This window comes from Hippopotamus amphibius, chromosome 6 (genome assembly GCF_030028045.1).
Source record: "Hippopotamus amphibius kiboko isolate mHipAmp2 chromosome 6, mHipAmp2.hap2, whole genome shotgun sequence".
In the NCBI taxonomy this organism is placed as follows: domain Eukaryota; kingdom Metazoa; phylum Chordata; class Mammalia; order Artiodactyla; family Hippopotamidae; genus Hippopotamus; species Hippopotamus amphibius.
Genome location: NC_080191.1, coordinates 122,957,031 through 122,976,332, shown reverse-complemented (window position 1 = coordinate 122,976,332; position 19,302 = coordinate 122,957,031). Strand labels below are relative to the sequence as shown.

Sequence of the window (19,302 nt, the reverse complement as noted above, 5' to 3'; positions counted from 1 at the left end):
CAGCTGCTCATCTGAAAGGAGTCGTCAAGTTTTCCATTCGCAGTTGCAATTACAGACCCTCTTAAGCATCTTTTCAGTCACTCTCCTCGCATAGTAACTAGGCTGTGTTCATGAGCCTCTCCTGCTTTGTCCCTACTGTGGTGATAAGCGATTTGAAGCCAGAGGCAACCAGATTCCTGGCCCCTGCGGGCTGCATCCTCCCTCTGTCCCCCATGCTCGGGGCACCCCGGGAATGACGGAGTGGTGTTGTCCAGCTGTGGATGGGCTCCAATAGAGCCATCGCCTAGATTTTCTCTTGTCTTGAGTGTCTGGGGGGTGACTGTGCCTCTTCATAAGTCAATGTTAACTGCTTTCCGTTTTTTTCCCTTTCCCTATTTATTATAGCATTTCAGAAAGTTGGTGAGGTGAACTATTCTCCAGCAGAGGAAATACAAAGCTTAAAAGTTGTTTCTGATGGAATGGTGAAATAATGTCACTGCTTTTCTTGGAGGAAAAAAAAATAAGGCAACCTGAGGCAGCCCCTAGGGATTTCATTATTGATAGATTGGAGGGAAACATAACAGCTTTAGATGAGCAGGCTTTGCTTTTAACTTGTTAGAGCACTTTGGGATGAAGAGAGGGGAAAGACAGGTGCTAGACAGTAGAATAAACCTGGCTCCAGCTTATTTACATAATTTTGTATGGAAGTGCATTGATGTATGAAGCATAAAGTGATGGTGTTGAATAGTGAAAATAAAGTATTTTGGCAAACAATCTCTGTTCACTACCCGGTTCTAGAATGAGTGAGTGTTTTATAAAATACCTCTTGCTTCTTTGTGAAAACTACTGGTGGTTTAAGCTGTGTGTGCAATTTTAGGAAAACACAATCTTTTGTGCTACTGTTTAAAATAATTCTTAAGAATGCATGCTCTAAGCAGAAGAGGTATTGAGTTGGGGAGAGGCGGGAAAGAGGAACATTTATACCTCTCTCTGATATTGGCTGGCCCAGGCATCATTTCTCCGTGATTAAAGACTACCAGGAGGGCCAGGAAAATGTGTGGAGCAAAGAATATAAACAGCAATTTCTGCAGGCCAAATTACCTCCTAAATGAGGGAGTAGGGGATTTAAAGGCAAAAATGACTGTCTCTCACGCGGCATGCAAACCTTTGTGCAGTGTGAGAAACTAAATCCCAACTTCCTTTCAGCAAGTGTTCCTTAACAGGCCTCGCAGATATCTGAAACCAATTTTAACCCACTCTGGTCCTCCACTGACCACAACGTTACCTGAATGGTGCGGCCCAATTTCCAGACTGCTCACCAGTCCTCAGGCCTATGGGGTGAGTAAATGTCCCAAGAGGGACCCGCTTGGTGAATATTGATGAGCCCGGGAAGCTCGGGGCTATTTCTTCCCAGCTTGAGGAGGAAGCATTTTTAAAATTCACGGTACCAAGAAGCAGCAGTTCTCTTCTCTTTTTGGTTGTTGCTGATGGGCTTATTCTTCTTTTAAAAATGCAATTTTTTTTTATTGTAACCAATATTTTTAACCGTAAAATGAATTTAGAAAATATAAAAGAAGTAATGTGTCCTCACAAACTGCTGTGTGTTGAGATTTCGAATATTAGGCCTGTGCTTTATAGCTCAAGGGAGTGGAATAAAAAAATGCTGAGAAGCAATGAGAACCCTTATCAGTAAATCAGAGTGTCAGGGATTGGCGAGGAGCAGAATCTTGGAGTTTGTGGCACCGTTAGAGGTTGTCCATCTGGCCTACCCCTTGTCTAAACAGAGAAAAAGGCATCTCAGATCTCAGATGTGCTCAGGACACAACAGCCTGAGCCAGCGGATCTCAGAGTGTGTCCCAAACCAGCAGCCTCGGCGTCACGTGGAAACTTGTTAGTGTTGCCAATTTTCAGGCCCCACCTCAGAACTCTGCTCTTGGCGGGGTATAGCATCTGTGCTTCAATGAGCCCTCTAAGTGACTCCAATATAGGCTAAAGTTGGAACCCACTGACTCGAGGTCACTTAGCCAGGGTTCATTCCACAGGTAATTTTGTGTGGTCTTCCCAAAGCCAATGGAAGAAGAGTTGAGGTTTTAATTCTTTTCTTCAAGGGAAGCTGTGTCTGAGGAAAACGTTACTGGCCAGATCTAGTTCATTTCCACTATTATCCGCTATGGTAACTTCCAGCCATTTTTAGCCTTGTGACACGCAGCACAGGAAACATGCTGTGAGGATACACTTTTCAAAGAAGATATAACAGACACTGAGTTTTAAGAATTTTGTGACAGGCAGGAGTGTTACAAAACCTACGTTAAGAATCACTTCCTACTCTGAGGTCACATGATTCTGCAAACTCCCAACTCCTCTCACCCAGATTAGGTACCCATTCAAAAATTCCAATGCGTTTTATTTTAACTCCTTAACCCACAGAGACGCTCAATGAGCATGTGTTCTCTTGCCGATGAGGCCTAGAGACCCCTTATGACTGTGTGATGATGTAAATCTTCAAGGCTGACTCAGGGAAACGCTTCACCACACCCACGGAGATGGAAAAGGTGACATCTTCCATACCGGAAACTTCAGCCAAGACAAGACAGGGCAGTTAAAGAAAGAAAACGAACATCCTATTTTCTTACACTGTTTTCTGCTTTTATCAGGAAGTGACCTCTCTCTCTTTCCAAAATCCAGGAACACCTCAAAGAGGACGATGTGGAATGCATTGTAAATCAGGACGAACTGGCCATGAATTACCAGGAGCAAGCCGCCTCACCCTGCAGCCCTCCTGCAAGGCCAGATCTGGACCAGAAAGCTTCACCCCAGACTCCAAGCAAAGAAAACATTTATGAGGGGGACCTTGGCCTAGGAGGCTATGAACTCAAGCTTGAGCAAACTCCGGGTCAGCCCCAGCTGAACTGATGGGCGTGAACAGCACCGAGGTAATCACAGGTAATGCGGGGCTCTCTGAGGAATATAAGCCAAGCTGATGAGGCCATGTGGAGAAAAGGCTGGGAAATGTATGGAGAGTATAAACTGGAGAGATTCAAAACCTTGTCACATGTATCCTCTAGTGCCTGCAGAAAGGAGAATTTATTATCATCCCACTATATTATGTAACTGAATTTAAGTTTTTGACAGCGCCATTTTTATTAATGAACTGGGTGGGGTGGGAAGGGTGTAGAGGGGAGAGAGGTAGGAGTCTAGCTGCTGGGAGGATGAAACAGATGTGCTGTGTCTGCAGGATGTTTCTTTTCTGTGTGCAGCTCTCCGAGCCCTTCGCTCAGATTCGGGATTCTATTTTCCTCATTAAGGAGAGTTTGAAAATAAGAAAAAGAGTCTCTGAGCTTAAATGTGTGGCTCTTAAGCTGGAGGGAATGCCGTTATTCAGGAAGTGATACGTTTTATGTGTTTAGAACCTAGGCTCCCACTTGCTCCTAATGATCCAGGGCTGTTTACCCAGATAAGTGCTGATACCACTGTTGACAGCCTCACAGAAACCAAGGCACATGCGGACCCCCTGTTCTCCTTGGCATCCTTTACAAGCAGCTCCTCCCCTTGCTCAAAGGGGTTGGAGACAGCGTGGGTGCACTCTGCACTCAATGCAGTGCCACTTGCCACCTTGGTAGGACCCCTTCCATGGACAGCGGGGTTCTCGTCCCCATACCGTGTTTCAGCCTTCTTGTCCTTACTTGCATTTGAGTCACTTCCTGGCTCTGTGGCCCGCCCCTCTGTCTGCTGAGTGATGAGGTTCCATAGCACAGGTGCCTCTCCACACGGCTGGAGTCAGGGCAGGAACCCTGACCTGTCCTCCAGTTCCAATTCTCACAGCTGAACAGCAGCGCAGGGGCCGGAGCAAGAGGAGCAGGGCTGAGGATGCGCAGAGACCACACGGAGGACGCAAGGACAGAGCATCAGGACCCTCCTTACAAGGCATGGCTCATGGCCCGTGGAGGAGAGACCAACACAATAGCTTTTAATTCAGCTGCACAACCTGTGCCTTTAAGCCATTAAGATACCTCAAAAGCAGCTTCTCTTGAAATACAAATGTTAATATCAGACTCCAAAAAAAGCAGGCCCCAGTCATGGGTGCCCAGGCTCTGATGAATCTGTGTCTGAGGGAAGCAGGACTGGCGTCTTCTTGGGGCCCAAAGCTTGGAAGTAACATATGCTTTGCTGACCAGTCGCCTGGCTTGAGACACAAACCATGGTCGTGCTGGGCACGCCATAGGCACAGCGATTTTCTTGCTTTCCAACAGTAGAATCCCGGGGCACAAACTGTTTTCTACTCAGCTAAGTATAACCTGGTCATTCCAGGTAAATATGGCAAATGGCAAAGCATGAAGTTTTCTAATTTGACTTAATCCTAATAAAATTTGTTATAAACTATGATTGTGTTGACCAGTGCTTTATCTAAAGATATCTTCCACTGTCTGCACTAATTGGTGGTGCTAAACCCTTACCCTCGAAGTGCCAGGTGAAGCGGACACTGAAAGGCGGCATAAGGGAGATGCAGGGATCCTCTGGGCCAGGAAGAGCCTTGGGGGCTGCTGGCGATGTCAGTGATGAGTGAAGAGAGCACATTGGGCTGGGAGGACGTGAGAAGGGAAGGCAGAGTCAGGCAGAGGGGAGCACCTCCTCCTTTCACACTGCAAAGGACCAGAAAACAAGAAGGGCTTCAAAACTAGGGGAGGTGGTACTAGAGGAGAAAGGATGGAAGGAAAAGCAGTAGAGAAGAATTCATCTTATTTCTGGGGATGAGAGAAGGACGAGGACTTGTGTTTCTTTCCCTTTACATGAGAAAGACACTCCAGGGAAAGAGAAGATCCCCCCAAAACAGACAAATGTGAGTGGGGGCAGGAGTGGAGGGAAGGGGAGGAATATGACACACCGGATGGAAATAAGGTGGGGTGGGGAGGGGAAGATACACGGTCTATGCCCAGCACCAACTTGCTAAGACGGCAGAGCAAAAATAGCTTCCTGCCCACAGGCAAAGCCCTCTTCCTGCTTGGAAGAAAAAATCTTTTTCCAGCTGAACATCAAGAATCATTACCCACAAGGAGAATGAGGGCTGTTTAATCTGGGCTGGACCACTTATCCCAGGTATGATATTGTGAGTTTGAGGAAATTGTGGCCCCCCCAATCAGGCATGGTTGCAGCTTCAAGATGTGACAACTAGCCTCCTTCCCTCTGAATCAACCCAAGACCAGAACAGAGGCTAGCTAGTGGCCCTGTTAGCAATTCATAAAACCAAATTCCCTTTCTGCTCCTGTTGTGAAGAATAATAATTTATGATCTTAAGAAATGCTCTGTGCTTTGATTAGCAGCATCAGGACTGTGAAATTCAAACCTATTATTTACTGCCAGTTTCTAATGAATAATAAAAGCAAAGGAGATTTATTCAAACCACTAATGCTTGCATTCATTATTAGAGCTTTAAACAGGACCCTAATTAATTGGCTTAAGGTTCTTCCTTGAACTTCTTACCATGTATACATCACACACACACACACACACACACACACACACAGAGTTCCTCTCACTATCAGGGTCCTAGCTAGCACCTCTGTAGTGTTCTCCTTGGTACTCACATGTCTGAACAAGTCTGAAGCCTGGTGGCAAATGCCATCATGGTCTTTATTCAGAAACTTTCTAGAGGCTTTTTGGAGGACAACTTAATGATATAAATCAAAGCTGAAAATTCAAATACCCTTTGACCCACCAATGTCATGGGCAAAATTTTTATTCCAGATATTTGAGGATTTTGTACATATAAAGGATAATTATTAAAACAACTGAATTGCCATCCTGGTTAAATAAAACATGGCACAGCCATCTCGTGAAGCAGCATCATATGTACTGGTATGGAATGGTCTCCAAGATACATTGTTAAACAAAAAGAGCAAGGTGCAGGGCAGATGGTGTGCTGCTGTTCTGGAAGGTTAGAGAAGAAATTGGTAGTATGATTGACTTTTAAGAATTGAGGAGAGACCTAACTTCTCACTTTTGTACTTTTTGGGTTTTTTACACTGTAGATGCATTATTTATTCAGAATAAGAAGAAGAAAATTCCTATGAAATAACACATCGAGGTACTGAGCTACAACAGGAAGTAAGGACTGGAAAAGCCTTTGAAATCTTGAGACTACAAAGTATAACATCAGTAGCACCAATAGCTTCTGGCTTATTCATTTGCCTCATTCTACACATGGGTGCAAATTATGTGAAAGGTCTTTAAAATTCAAAGACGTGACAGTCCCATCCATCAAATATCTAGTAGAAAACAGACAGCTAAACAACAGTTGATTCCTTATAAGGTATCAAAACATATGATAAAGCTATAGTAACCAAAACAGTGTAGTATTGACCCAGAAATAAGCAAAAAGATCAAGAAAATCTACTACAAAGGACAGAAATGGACTCATGAATATATTTAGAAACTTAGTTCATAAAAAATGTCATTTCAACTTGGGGCCATGGATGAATAGTATGGACCAATTGACTTTCAATTTGAAAAAAGAAAGAAAATTAGGTAATACTCTCCAACATCCACAAAATTAAATTCCAAGTAATTTTAACAGCTAAATGTAAAAAATAAAGCTACAGAATAACAAAAAATATAAAATAGAATATGTAAATAACCTTGGCATATGGATGGTCTTCCTGAGAAACATACAAACCAAAAATGATGATACATTTGACTACATAAAAATATGAAATTTCTTATAAAGACACAATAAGCAAAAATTTAAAAACGAAGTGGAGAAAATGTATGTATATACTTTTTGTTTGTGTGACTAAGGATTATTCTTCAAAATATACAAAGAACTCTTACTGATGCATGAGAAAGAAAAAAACCAGTACAGAATACAAAAATATGTCAAGAAATGTAAAATCAAATATGTATACCTTCTATCCAGACTTCTACTTTTAGGCATCCCTGTAGAAAAGAAATACTTAGCTTTTATGCATAAGGAGGTGTACAAAATGATATTCATTGTGAAGCTGTTAATGCAAAATACTAGGGGGGAAATGGCCATCAATAGCAGAAGAGTTAACTAAACTATATTACATCCACATTAAGGGATTCTCTGCAGCAGTTATACTCTGTGTAGAGATGGATCCATACACATGCACTCACATGGAAACATTTTCAAGATAAATTGTTAGTGAAAAAAACGGTCTGGAAGGACCCACAGCAGACTGATAACAAAAAAGTGGGAATAGGAGGGCTGAATGGTTTATCCGCCTTACTTTTCATCCTTACAATGATACCATTCTCATGCATGATCAGTCGGTTCTTAGAGTGGCTCTGGCTTCAAGCTGGGGAAGGGGGGTGAAGATATGGTCAAGAAAGACTTCAAGGAGGAACATACATTTGAGCGAGTGCTTGAAAGATGAGAGGGTTTGACCAAGCAGACAAGCCCGTGGTGCTGGCCCGTGGGGCAAGAGGTGGGGTGGATTATTAGAATATGGAAAAGGCATTTCAATCAAAAAGAGCAGCCTGGGCAGAGACAAAGTGGTATGAAGCAGCCTGGCACATTAGAGAAACTCTAAATTATTCCACATGGGGCTGTTCATGTGTTTAAGCACAGGAAAATGGAAGAATGGGAGATAATTCTAGAGATGTGGATCAAAAGGAGTAGTCTTAGCCATGATCCTTTGAGAATGAGGAGCTACTGAAATTTTTTAAATATTTATTTATTTATTGGCAGTGGATCTTCATTGCTGCATGCGGGCTTTCTCTAGTTGTGGCAAGTGGGGGCTACTCTTCATTGTGGTGGCTTCTCTTCATTGTGGTGGCTTCTCTTGTTACAGAGCACTGGCTCTAGGAACACAGGCTTCAGTAGTTGTGGCACATGGGCTCAATAGTTGCAGCTCACGGGCTCTAGAGCACAGGCTCAGTAGTTGTGGCTCGCAGGCTTAATTTCTCCGTGGCATGTGGGATCCTCCTGGACCAGGGATCAAACCCATGTCCCCTGCATTGGCAAGCAGATTCTTAACCACTGCGCCACCAGGGAAGCCCCTGAAATATTTTAAACAGGGAAGAAAATTACATGTGTTGTGAGGAGATGGAGAGCGTGTAAGACTGGGCATTGGAGCAACATCCCAGTTAGGATGCTATTTCACTAGCGCAGGAGAGAGATGATGAGAGGCTTACCTAAGGCGGAATCGAGGATGGAGAGGAGGCAGCTTCTAGATAGGTTTCAGAGCTAGAATCTACAAAGTTGGTAACTGATTGACTATGGAAGGTGAGGAAGCTGGAGGAGCCCAGAATGATTCCAAGTTTAGGGCTTAGGTGACAATAGGTCATTAGCTCCTTTCACTGAGGGTATTTAGAGGAGGAACAGGTTTGGAGAAAAGCCAATGAATTCAGCTGTGGACGTGCTGAGCCGGGGGTTCCAATGCAGAGCCACATGCTGCTGTCCAGCATTTACAAGGATCTGAAGTTTAAGGAAACAGTCCAGGCAGGAGGTGTGTGTCTGGAGGGATGAGATGTACATCACAACTTCACTGAAGATTTTCTCAACTGCCACATGACCTTCGTCACCTCTCTTTAACTCCTGCAAAGAAATTCTGATATGCCCTCCTCACAAAAGGACAGTGTCAGAATCTCCAAGAGGACAAGCATAGTTTTCCTCAAAAGGCACCACAGATGAGGCACTCACTTGGTCCCTGGGGAGAACCACTGACAAGAAGAAGAAAGAGGGAATTGGACAGAGAGGCTAAGTGCTACATTCAGTGGATGGACAGAGTGTACACCTGTCAAAAGAGCCCTAGAGAATCCCTCACTGAGAACTCAGAAGCTCTGGCATTCCCGCAGGACAGGGAATTAGCTCAGAGAAACTGATTTCTACTGTTACTGTGATCAGGTGGCCTTGTGTGATGGCCCTGCCTCTCCTCAGCTGTGATAGTTTCACTTGTCAGCTTGGCTAGGATATAATCCACAGTCATTCAATCAAGCACTAATCTAGGTGTTTCTATGAAAGCATATTTTGTAGATGTGGTTAACATCCATCATTAGTTGACTTTAAAGGAGACTAGGCTAGCTAATCTGGGTGGGCCTGATTCAATCAGTTAAAGGCCTTAAGAGCAGAACTGAGGTTTCTGAGAAGCTCTGCCTATGGCCGCAGTGTCAGTTCATAACATAGAATTCCAGACTGCCCACTTTGACGGCCTGCCTGCCAAGATTTTTCCCTCCCTCACGTGATCCCTCTCCCCTCCCTCTTTCCCTCCCCCTTCCTTCCAGATTGGAACAGAAGGACTGTGAGAAGAATGTTCACACAAAATAAATGAAACAGGTAGATTATTTGATTAATTCAAATGTTTTTGAAGGGAGCACTTCAGGGATTTGTTTCTAAAAACAAAAAAAAGATAAAAAACACTTTCCACGCCATATTCTGATTTACACATAGTGTGGACCAGTCCCTTACCCCTTCTCTTACCCCTATAGACAGTTCAAGGATAACTGAAGTTCATAGGATTGTCCTGAAGCACGATCTTGAAGTACTTGTGAGATTAGCCAAGAAGCCTTCAGGTGTGATTGTCATTCAGCACAGGCAGCTGTTAGGCTAGGTGTGGGGGAGGTTGCAAAGAGTAAGATACCTACCTATGGAAGGTTCCATATGCTTCCCAAATACTGGCCATCAACCTGTCATTCACTCAGCTTGACAAACATTTATTAGACGCTGACAATATATTGCTGATAATCAAAGTTAGGAATTGCCAGTGTCAACGTCATTGATGGAATCAATAAAGACGGCACAGATGACTAATGAGTCCAGACAGCACATTAATTTGAAGACATGTTGGCCCATTGCATCACCTCATCACGCAGACTGATTAGTTTTAGCAATGAGTGCAGAGGAGAGGGGAGCTCCAACAAGCCAGGCTGGAGGTAAAGGAGGGGACGGGGCCATACAAGAGTCAGCTTCTTTACAGATCAGCATCCTCCTCTGTGCCCCCTCTTCCCTGGGAACTGGTCAGTGGGAGAGGAGCACCTCAGCAAGGACCAAACACAAGAGGTCAGATTCAAATGCCCCCTACTTCATGATGTGGTCATGCTGTGGAACTCACCCATCCCATGCCTGGTCTACAGGCAGCCCTTGGTTAAACCAAATCACCAGGTCACCCTCCCTGAAACCCCACTGTCCATTCATCATCTTGCAGATGCCCAGCATTCAGAATATGTTGTTTTTAACAGAACTGAACTGAGTTCAGTCTTGGCTTGGTAGAGCTTGGGTGTACCTGGCACCATGCCTAAGAGAGAAAAGGGGGAAATGACAAAAAGGAGGAAAAAGTAACAAATATTAGTTGACCTTTTGATACAGGCCTCACTTTTCCACATACAATATCTCATTTCATCCTCACAACCACCCTGGGAGCATCACATTTCAACTCCAGCTTTTCGTGCATGGACCTGGGAGACAGGAATGTTAAGCCTTGACCTAAGATCATGCAGTTGCTTAATGGCAGATGGGAATTTTGAACCCAGGACCATAGAGCTCCAAAAACCATGACTTCTTCCCCAATTATACCAGGCTGCAGGCAGACTTAGCACAAGTTCATCCATAGGAGCTAAGAACCCTTGATACCTCAGCATTGGAAGCAGAAAACCAGACAGATGTACCTCAGCTTCATGGGTTTCAGGATCAGACAAGTATTTATGGTACTGGCTGAACATTGGATGGACCAAGAGAGCTTTACAAACTCCTAATGCCTGGGTCCACACCTTGCAATCCTGACTTGTCTGAGCTGTGATCTGAACATCAGGATTTCTTAAAGCTTCTCAGATGATTCTGATGCACAGTGACGTGAAAGGGACTTTGGAGGTGGGAGAGATGTCATCTAGTTGCAGAAAATCATCAAAGAGGAAGTAGTGGCTGGGATGGGCAGTACAGCTGAGAATGTGGGGGGTGGCGGACAGTCTAGGGAAGGGGAAAAGCCGGGGAAGCTGTGATGGCAGGGGCTGGAGAGCGCATCCATGGCATCCCGCTTGCTGGGCAACAAGAAACCACCCATTGGCTGAGAAGTTATAGACGTGACGGGGCTACTGCTCTCATTTGTGTCTAATTCTCAACCCTTGGGCTATAACTACGCGCATGGCCGAGACCACTGTCCAGCTAGAAAAGCACCAACTCACAAAACCTGTGAATCATCAAGTTCTAAATCCCTCGTAAGCAACACTTTTGGGAGCCACAGCTGCTGCCTGAACAAAAGAAGAAAAAAATAACTGCTCCCTTCAAGCCCCCGTGACCACGCAACGTCATCCACCAAATCACTTCAAATTGTCTCCTTTTCATAACAGTGGAGCCAAAGATACGAACTGCATCGGGAGCTGGCCTCGGTCTCCAAGTGCATCCTTTTCATGGTGAAAACTTGACACAGAGCCAGCCCTGCCCCCCACTCTCCCCACACAATCTGCGCCCAGCTAGAAATGAAGAGATGACTGTTGATTCGGTCAGCGTGGAAAATTCTTCCCTCCTTCCCGTCTATGTCCTTTGGCTGGTCTAATAATTAAATAGACATGTGACAGATTCACGGGAGAAAAATAAATTTTGTACGTATGGGAGCCCCATAAAAACATGAGGCTCGAGAAAGACAAATATTGTATGATAACTCACATATACGGAATCTAAAAATGGTACTGATGAACTCAGTGACAAGAACAAGGACGCAGATGCAGAGAATGGACTGGAGAACTCGAGGTTTGGGGGGGTGGGGGGTGAAGGGGAAGCTGAGACGAAGTGAGAGAGTAGCACAGATATATATATACAACCAATTGTAAAATAGATAGCCCGTGAGAAGTTGTTGTATAACAAAGGGAGTCCAACTCAAGGATGGAAGATGCCTTAGAGGACTGAGATGGGGAGGGTGGGGGGGACTCGAGGGAGGGAGGGAATACGGGGATATGTGTATAAAAACAGATGATTGAACTTGGTGTACCCCCCAAAAAAAGTAAATAAATAAATAAAATTAAAAGATATAATTGATAAAAAAAAAAAAAACATGAGGCTCCCCAGCAGTCAGGTAATTGAGGCTTAAGTACAACATCATCCTGAGCTAAGGTGAAGGGAGTAGGGGTCTGGGCTTCAAAGGAGAGGAAGACAATTCACAGGAAGATGGGAAGAGACACGGTTTGGGAACAAATGTTTGCCGGGCCATGCAGATGCGTCTTCTGGATATAAAAAGTTCCCTCTGGTAATAGCTCTCTTCCTGGTACAAGCCCCTATGTAAATTCTTTTAGGCAATGAAAGGGGAGGTAAAAAGCTCTTCCTGAGTCTGCTGGCCCCCGACTGTCTTCAGTTTGAAATAATCCACATGCTGAAAGGCACCTTCTGGGGTGGCTTATTCTGCTCCCCATCAATTGCCCATTCAGCCCGTGTGGTTGCCATTCTCAAAGGCCTGCAAGTCTGCTGTTGTTTATTAGGAGAGTAAGTCTTCCCTCCTGACACCCATCTTAGGAGGGGCTGTCTAGAGCATCACTTCTCAAAATTTAATGTGCGTTTGAATGCCCTGAGGACTTTTCGTTAATACAGATTCAGATGCCAAAGGTCTCGGATGGGACCTGAGGTTCTGCATTTCCAGCCAGTTCCTGGGTGATGCTGATCTTCTGGTCCCTGGACCACACTTTGAGTAGCTGGGGGCCAGAGCAGTGTTTCTTAGGCTTGGGACTTGGTTAACAGGCAGTCCTTATCTGTCAAGGGGTCTGCAAGCAGTTTGGCAGTTTCAGAAATAAAGTGACAGAACCACTTGGTTCACAGCCAGGGCACTCATATGAAATGTAACGTTAACTGTGATTTTCACAAAAAAAAAAAAATTCTACTTTTAAAGTTTGTCCCTGTCTGGCAAGGATGGTATCGCTCAGTTTGCCCCAGCTACTCCTCAGTTAGCTAATCCTTCAGTTATCTAATCTTTAGTTTACAGGGCACAACTCATCTTGATTCATATATTTTCTCCTTATTTGGGCAAAATGGCTATGTGTATCATACATGCATTTTTGTCCTTAGTACTGTGTCACCACATTCCCAGAAATGGATTGATGCCTCGAAAATAGTTCATGGGAGCATAAAAGTAGGGATAGAAATAATCATGTAAATACTATGATTCAAAATGTTAGGTCTGACATAAACACACCACCATGTGTAAGATATATGGTTAGTGGGAAGCTGCTGTGTAGCACAGGGAGCTCAGCTCAGTGCTCTGTGATGGCCTAGTTGGGTGGGATGGGAGGGGGAGGGAGGTTCATGAGGGAGGGGACCTGTGTATGCATATAGCTGCTTCACCTCGCAGAAGCTAACCCAACATCGTAAAGCACGTATACTCCAATTTAAAAAAAAAGTTTTGTACATGTAGGTAGCAAACAAGACTCGAGCGAGAGCTTGGTTCTGTGGTTCTGGCACCTGGCCAGGCAGATGAACCCATCAGAGGACAACTGCACACAAGCAGCCCAAAGGAAAATTATCTGAAACTCAATTATCAGGTCACGCCTCCCTCAAAGGACGTAATCTTTTACAAAACTTGTCAGAGGAGGACATAAAGCTTTCCCTTCACTTCAGAGCACAGAGGGAAACTTCCTTTGCCCTCTGTGGTAAAATCCTTCCATTTTTCTACAACAAATACAAAATATTACATTCCAGTACAAAATTAACAAAGTTGGCCCAAAGCCACAGAAACACCATTTGAAGTTGTATGCCTAACAGAAAAAAATGAGTCAAACTGTACTTTCGCCAAAATGTTTGTTAAACCAGTTTAATTATAAATATTATGCTTAGAGGGAAAACAGGAGTGAATTTTAGGACACGATTTTCAAGGTGAAAAGGCTCTATGATCTTATGAGTTTGCAAGTTGGTATTTCAGTTTTCAGCTGGACAATACCACCAATGAATAGAGAATATAGATCAGCTCTAGGCTTATGTGAGATAAATAAATGAAGTAAAAAATGCCCTGTACATGTTTGTTTTCTTTATTACTAAAAGCCCTTGCTACAGGAAAGACTCTTTATTTTGAAAATTATTGTTTTGTACCTAGTGAGGTGTGCTCGGATCACACTGACAAAATACTGTTAGGTAGCCAGGGTGGCGTTTGCCAGGCAAATGAAAATCTCCATCCACACACTGCATTATTCAGAGAGAACCTCGCTGGACACCAATACACCTCTTGACCTTTATTTATTCTACAAATATTTAACGAGTACCTACACTATGTCAGGCACTGTTCTAGATGCTTAGGATACTGAGTGAACAAAACAGTCTCCTGCCTCCTAAAGCTTACCTTCCAGCAGAAGAAGACAGACTTCAACAATGACCGTCTGGTCGATTACTGAGTGGTAGCACCATAGGAGAGGGAAATAGTGCGGTGTAAGCGCGGCTGAGGTTGCAGGGTGAGGATGAACATGGAAGCTGGGATTTTAAATAGGATGATCAGAGTCGCCTCTATGAGAAGATGGCATTTGAGCAAAAACTTGACAAAGGTGAGGGAGTGAACCATGGAGATACCTGCAGAGAGAAAGTTCTAGCCTTGTCTGGAATGTTTAAGGACAGCAAGGAAGTAAGTGTGGCTAGAGGAGAGCTAGCAAGGCGGAGGCTTGTGGAAGATGAAGTCAGGGTGAAAATGAGTAGGGGAAGGAGGTAGTTCATATGGGTTCTTGTAAACATTTTTGTTTGACCCTTAGTGAAATGAGAACCAGCAGTGGGGCAACAAATGAGTGACAAAATCTGGCTTCTAAAAGGATCGTTCCATCTGCTGTGTTGAAAATAGACTCTAGGGAAGTAATGATAGAAATAAGGTGTTTTGGTCAGCTATTGCTGCATGACAAACAAGAACAGGAATCTCAGCAACACAAACAATAAGCGTTTATGTAGCTCCTGTGTCATGAGTCATTGGGGGTGGGGGCAGTCAATTAATCCAGGCTGGGTCCCACTGCCGTGGTCCCACGTGTCTAACCCTGTTGTACCTCCCATCCTCTTCTGGGACCAGCAGGCTAGACCTGGAATTTTCTTTTCATGAGAATCATTGGCATTTAGAGGGTATGTCACACCATGATCTTGATTTAACTAGAAAAAAGTTGCATATCAAATCAAATTGTGGTCACCAAGTATGCAGTTTTGCAGTGTCCCACCTAAAGCACAGACAGTGAGTCCTCTGTGCTTTGACTCACCAAAATATCCTGAATGTCAAGGGGAAAAGGGCTCACATAGTTTTTGTTTTTAACAGATGATATGATTTTTTTTCACTTTATGACTCTGGATTCCAGTAGAAACCATTTCTATAACTAATCATTTCAACTGTGTTGTTCAAGTTACATATCACAGTTGTACATTCAAGTGTCTTAAACAGCCTGCATCTATCACGTCAGAGCTGAAATGCCATCGTTTTTAATATTGGAAATGAGACATCTGGATTTATAAGAAACAAACAGTGGCGCAGACAACTCCATCCCTGGAAGTAGCTATTTTCCAAGACAATTTCTTTTTGTCTTCTGAGGGAGAGAAATATGTGGCTTATTAATGGGCATATTGAAAACCCATATCTGAATATTACAAAAGAATATGAAGAAAACTTACAAATAAAACCAAAGAAGAAACAAGGAATCCATTTGCCAACATCGTCCTTGATGAAACATCCCTATTAGTAAGACATGTTAATTGACAAGAGACTGATGGGTACCAAGACAATAATGAAAAGTGCCCTGTAATTTGGGCTTCTTGTCCTTCCTATCCAGATATCCAGAACAATCTGACAGAAGCACCCTACATGTCCCTCCATTACCAAACACATTATTATGAATAAGGATTTTCAAGTTTAGGAGAAATACAAACCAAAAAGCAATAGATTATAGGGAAACTTATCTGTGGCCCAAACTCTCCACCACTGAGCAGATATGTTATATGGGTCTGTATACAGATGTGGACACATTAGTGAAGGATGATAAACTATATCATGTCTCTCACTGGGAAAAAAACATCGTTTTTCATTTTAAATGCAGTTTTCACTTTACTTTTTAAAAAATTGTTACATCTTTTTTTTTATGAAAATAGTGATCCATGGGTATATCAAATGTCTGCTAGGTATTCTTATATGCTAACGTTTTGAGAAACACATGCCAAGAAGCTGCAAGTAAACCCAATTCAGTCATTCACCTACCACCAGTCAGGTTATACTAAGTATTTTTGACAGATAAGCTCGGAAGAAGTAGGAGAGGCTTTCCATTTGAAGGAAAAAAAAATTATTCCCAATAATTTTCAGGTCACAATACCCAGCGATGCCAACAAGCCAAGCCAGTTATAAGAAAGATGAAATAAGTACAGCCATAAAAACAGCAACCCATCCACATTAAAAAGAAAACACACACACACAACTCCATTTAGCAGCTCAATTAAGATGACCTCTAGCTATCACACTTGTTCCAATGACAGCTTCTCCCTCCAACATCCACTAGATTTGGCTTTCTCCTGTGGCCTGGAAACTATGGGGGAAATGATTAGCTCTCTCTCTCTCCAGGCATCAGCGTTTCATAAGCACTTATGAAGGCTTTAACCTCAAAGGGTTCCTGCTCTGTGGGGTAAACTTTTCTCCAGCATATGTAATTAGCCCATTGCTGCATCTCCTACACTGCGCTGATCCTCTGGAGGGCAGCATTAGTAGGTCAAGTTCAAGTGAGGAAGGCAGGTGACACAGCTGCAAAAGATGAGAGCCGAGGCCTCTGTGGAGGGGGGCCGGAGCCCTGAGGGTCTCTGAACAAACACTGGTGCCCTGAGAGACAGGACAATAGTGTGAACTTTACGGTGTGTGACTAAAATGTTGACGGGGGTGGGGGAGGAGGACAGGGAACACGTGATTGGCAGGTATAGTTGTTCCTCCCATTCAGCCTTTCACAGGAATTCTGAGCCAGGTGAGGGCAGAGCTGGTGGTGGTGGGAGAGAAGAGGGAGCAGAGAGGGAGACCAGAAGCTCTACTATAGGCACAGCCCCTGAAGGATCCCCGGGGGTGAGGTTGGGGGTGGGGGGAGAGGGCTGGACGAACACTCTTGTTTTGACATCGATGTTAATTAAACACAATTACAAGAAGCCACAACCAACCAGCTGAAATCGCAATTGACTGAAGGAGGATAAGAAATCTGGGTGCTCAGCCAAGCGAAGCTGAGTTAGCAGGGCCACACTGAGGACAGGGATGCTGGGACTGAAGGGTCATCATCAAATGAGTTGCATCCCAGGGTTCCATGTGTTTCTTTGTTTTTCCGTTGTAGATTGGTGAGAAACAGGGATTTAGCACTGCTGCAGAACAAAGAGAACCACAACGAATTTCTTGAGTTTTGAAGCTGAGTTTATACGCTTTTGACAGTTCTGATCCAATTTAAACACTTACAATCCCCTCCCCGTTCAGGAACTTGGGGGGAAGGTAAAAACACATCCGGACTCCCTCACAGGCACCCTGGCTGTGCTAACGGGTCGGTTTCCCCCGCGGAGAGTCAGCAACCCCACTCAAAGGGGAGACAGGACCACACATGTGGATAAAACACGGGCGTCACCATAGATCCAGCAAACATGCAAGACTAGACTTGCCCTCGGAGACACCACCTGTAAAACCCATACATAATGCATGAGTTCAGCCATCTGTGGAAATAAACCCCAGAGACTGTACATGTGTGACTGAAAAGATTGGGAATATTCAAAGCTCCAGTCAAAGGGACCAGAGTGTAATTTTAAAGAAACAAAACCAGACTGTAATAGTAGTTTAGAAAAATCGGTCCTGATGTATTGTATTTTACCCAGTTTATGCACAGTCTATGGAACTCAGGGGGAGTGGTTGGCCTGCAGCACCCAGAGGGGAAGCCCAGAGACCCCATCCCTGACCATGTTTGTTCAGCCCCGTCAGGCTTGATGGGAGAGACCCAAAGCTGGCGTCAGCAAGGACGGGTATCCTGCCATGATCCAGGGCTGCACACCAGGCCTGTCCCTGGCGGAGCCATGCTGGGTTTCTGAGGGCCTTCGGGGGCCACCATAGGTGCAGAGGAGCCCCAACCCCTCATGCACCCAGAACAGCTGTCCCTCAATAACTCCCACATACTAGACTTCCCCAAACCTTTTTTAAATGCCTTCTTTTGAAAACTGTCCGGAATTAATTGCCCCCAAACTCTGATATATTAATACTTCCCTTTGCTCTGACTTCATCACTACCAAGCAAGCTTCTGATAATTCTTCTTCCTTAGGCTCCAAATGGCAAGTACCAATAGCAGTCAGCAGCATTCAGTATGCTTGGTTATAGATGTACAAAATCCAGCTTAATCATCAGTCTCTTCTGAGTTTGTCTCCAATAACACCCAAGTCCTATCCCAAGTCAAGTCATCCTCCCATCCAGCTCAGGCCTTGTTCCCTGTGATGAATTCACCACCCCCGAGGCCCTCAGTAATCCATTAGAAGCTGGCCTTCCACTGCTATCTTCAAATTACAACCTGTAAGTGTGAATTAAATGGTTAACTTTGTATTTGTCACCTGAGAAAAACTCTTCAATCACAGCAAAACCCAGTGAAAGAGCAAGGGGGCAGTTTTCACTGGCAGCAGCTGTGGCGAGGGGAGCAATTGTTAATGCAACACAGGAAGCAAGTGGAGAACCGAGGCCTTGTAAGGAAGGGGAGCGTTTTTGAGAATGCACACAAACCAAAAGTTATTCTCTCCCCACTTCAAGCTGGAGGAACCCTTGAAACCACCCACTCCCACCCCCAGGTGGCTCACAGGAAGTCATTTGTACCCCTTCACAAACATCAGTAAAACACTGTGTGGCATGTGTTTGCTGAAGGCATTGGCTAGAGGAAAAAAAATCCCTCCAGCATCTAAGCTTTGGTGTGGAACATTGCAGCTGTAACAAATTACCATGAATTCAGTTGCTTAAGCAACACAGATTTATCTTATAGTCTAGAGGTCGGAAGTCCAAAATCAGTCTCATTGGCCTAAAGTCAAGATGTTGGCAGAGTTGGTTGCTTCTGGAAGATCAGGAAGAGAGTCTCTGCCATCTTTAGCTTCTAGAAGCTGCTGTGTGCCTTGGTCATCACCCCTTCCTTGCATCACTCCAACCTCTTCTGTGATCATATTTCCTTCTCCTGACTATGAGCAGCCTGATGCTTCCTCTTAGAAGGATCTTGTAATTACATTGGACCCACCTGGATAATCCAGAAGAATCTCTCCATTGCAAAACCCTTAACTTAATCATACCTGCAAAGTCCAAAGGCCACATGCACGGGACTCAGGGCCTGGACGTCTGTGGGAGCCATTTCTAGTCTACAGTAGCATCATAGCCATGGGTGATGTTGAAAGATAAACTGAGGCATATCTAA

General features: G+C 44.2%; 1 protein-coding gene across 1 annotated transcript in view; it reads left to right on the top strand.

The window, feature by feature from the left end:
* The window catches only part of SLC9A9 (solute carrier family 9 member A9), a 535,038-nt gene extending 530,730 nt beyond the window's left edge, over positions 1-4,308 (top strand). Inside the window, exons 15-16 of the mRNA XM_057739599.1 lie at positions 1,212-1,317; positions 2,665-4,308. Of these exons, the coding sequence (XP_057595582.1) occupies positions 1,212-1,317; positions 2,665-2,892 (334 nt within the window). The 3' untranslated portion in view covers positions 2,893-4,308. The remainder of the gene's footprint in view (positions 1-1,211; positions 1,318-2,664) is intronic.
* The last annotated feature ends 14,994 nt before the right edge of the window (positions 4,309-19,302 follow it).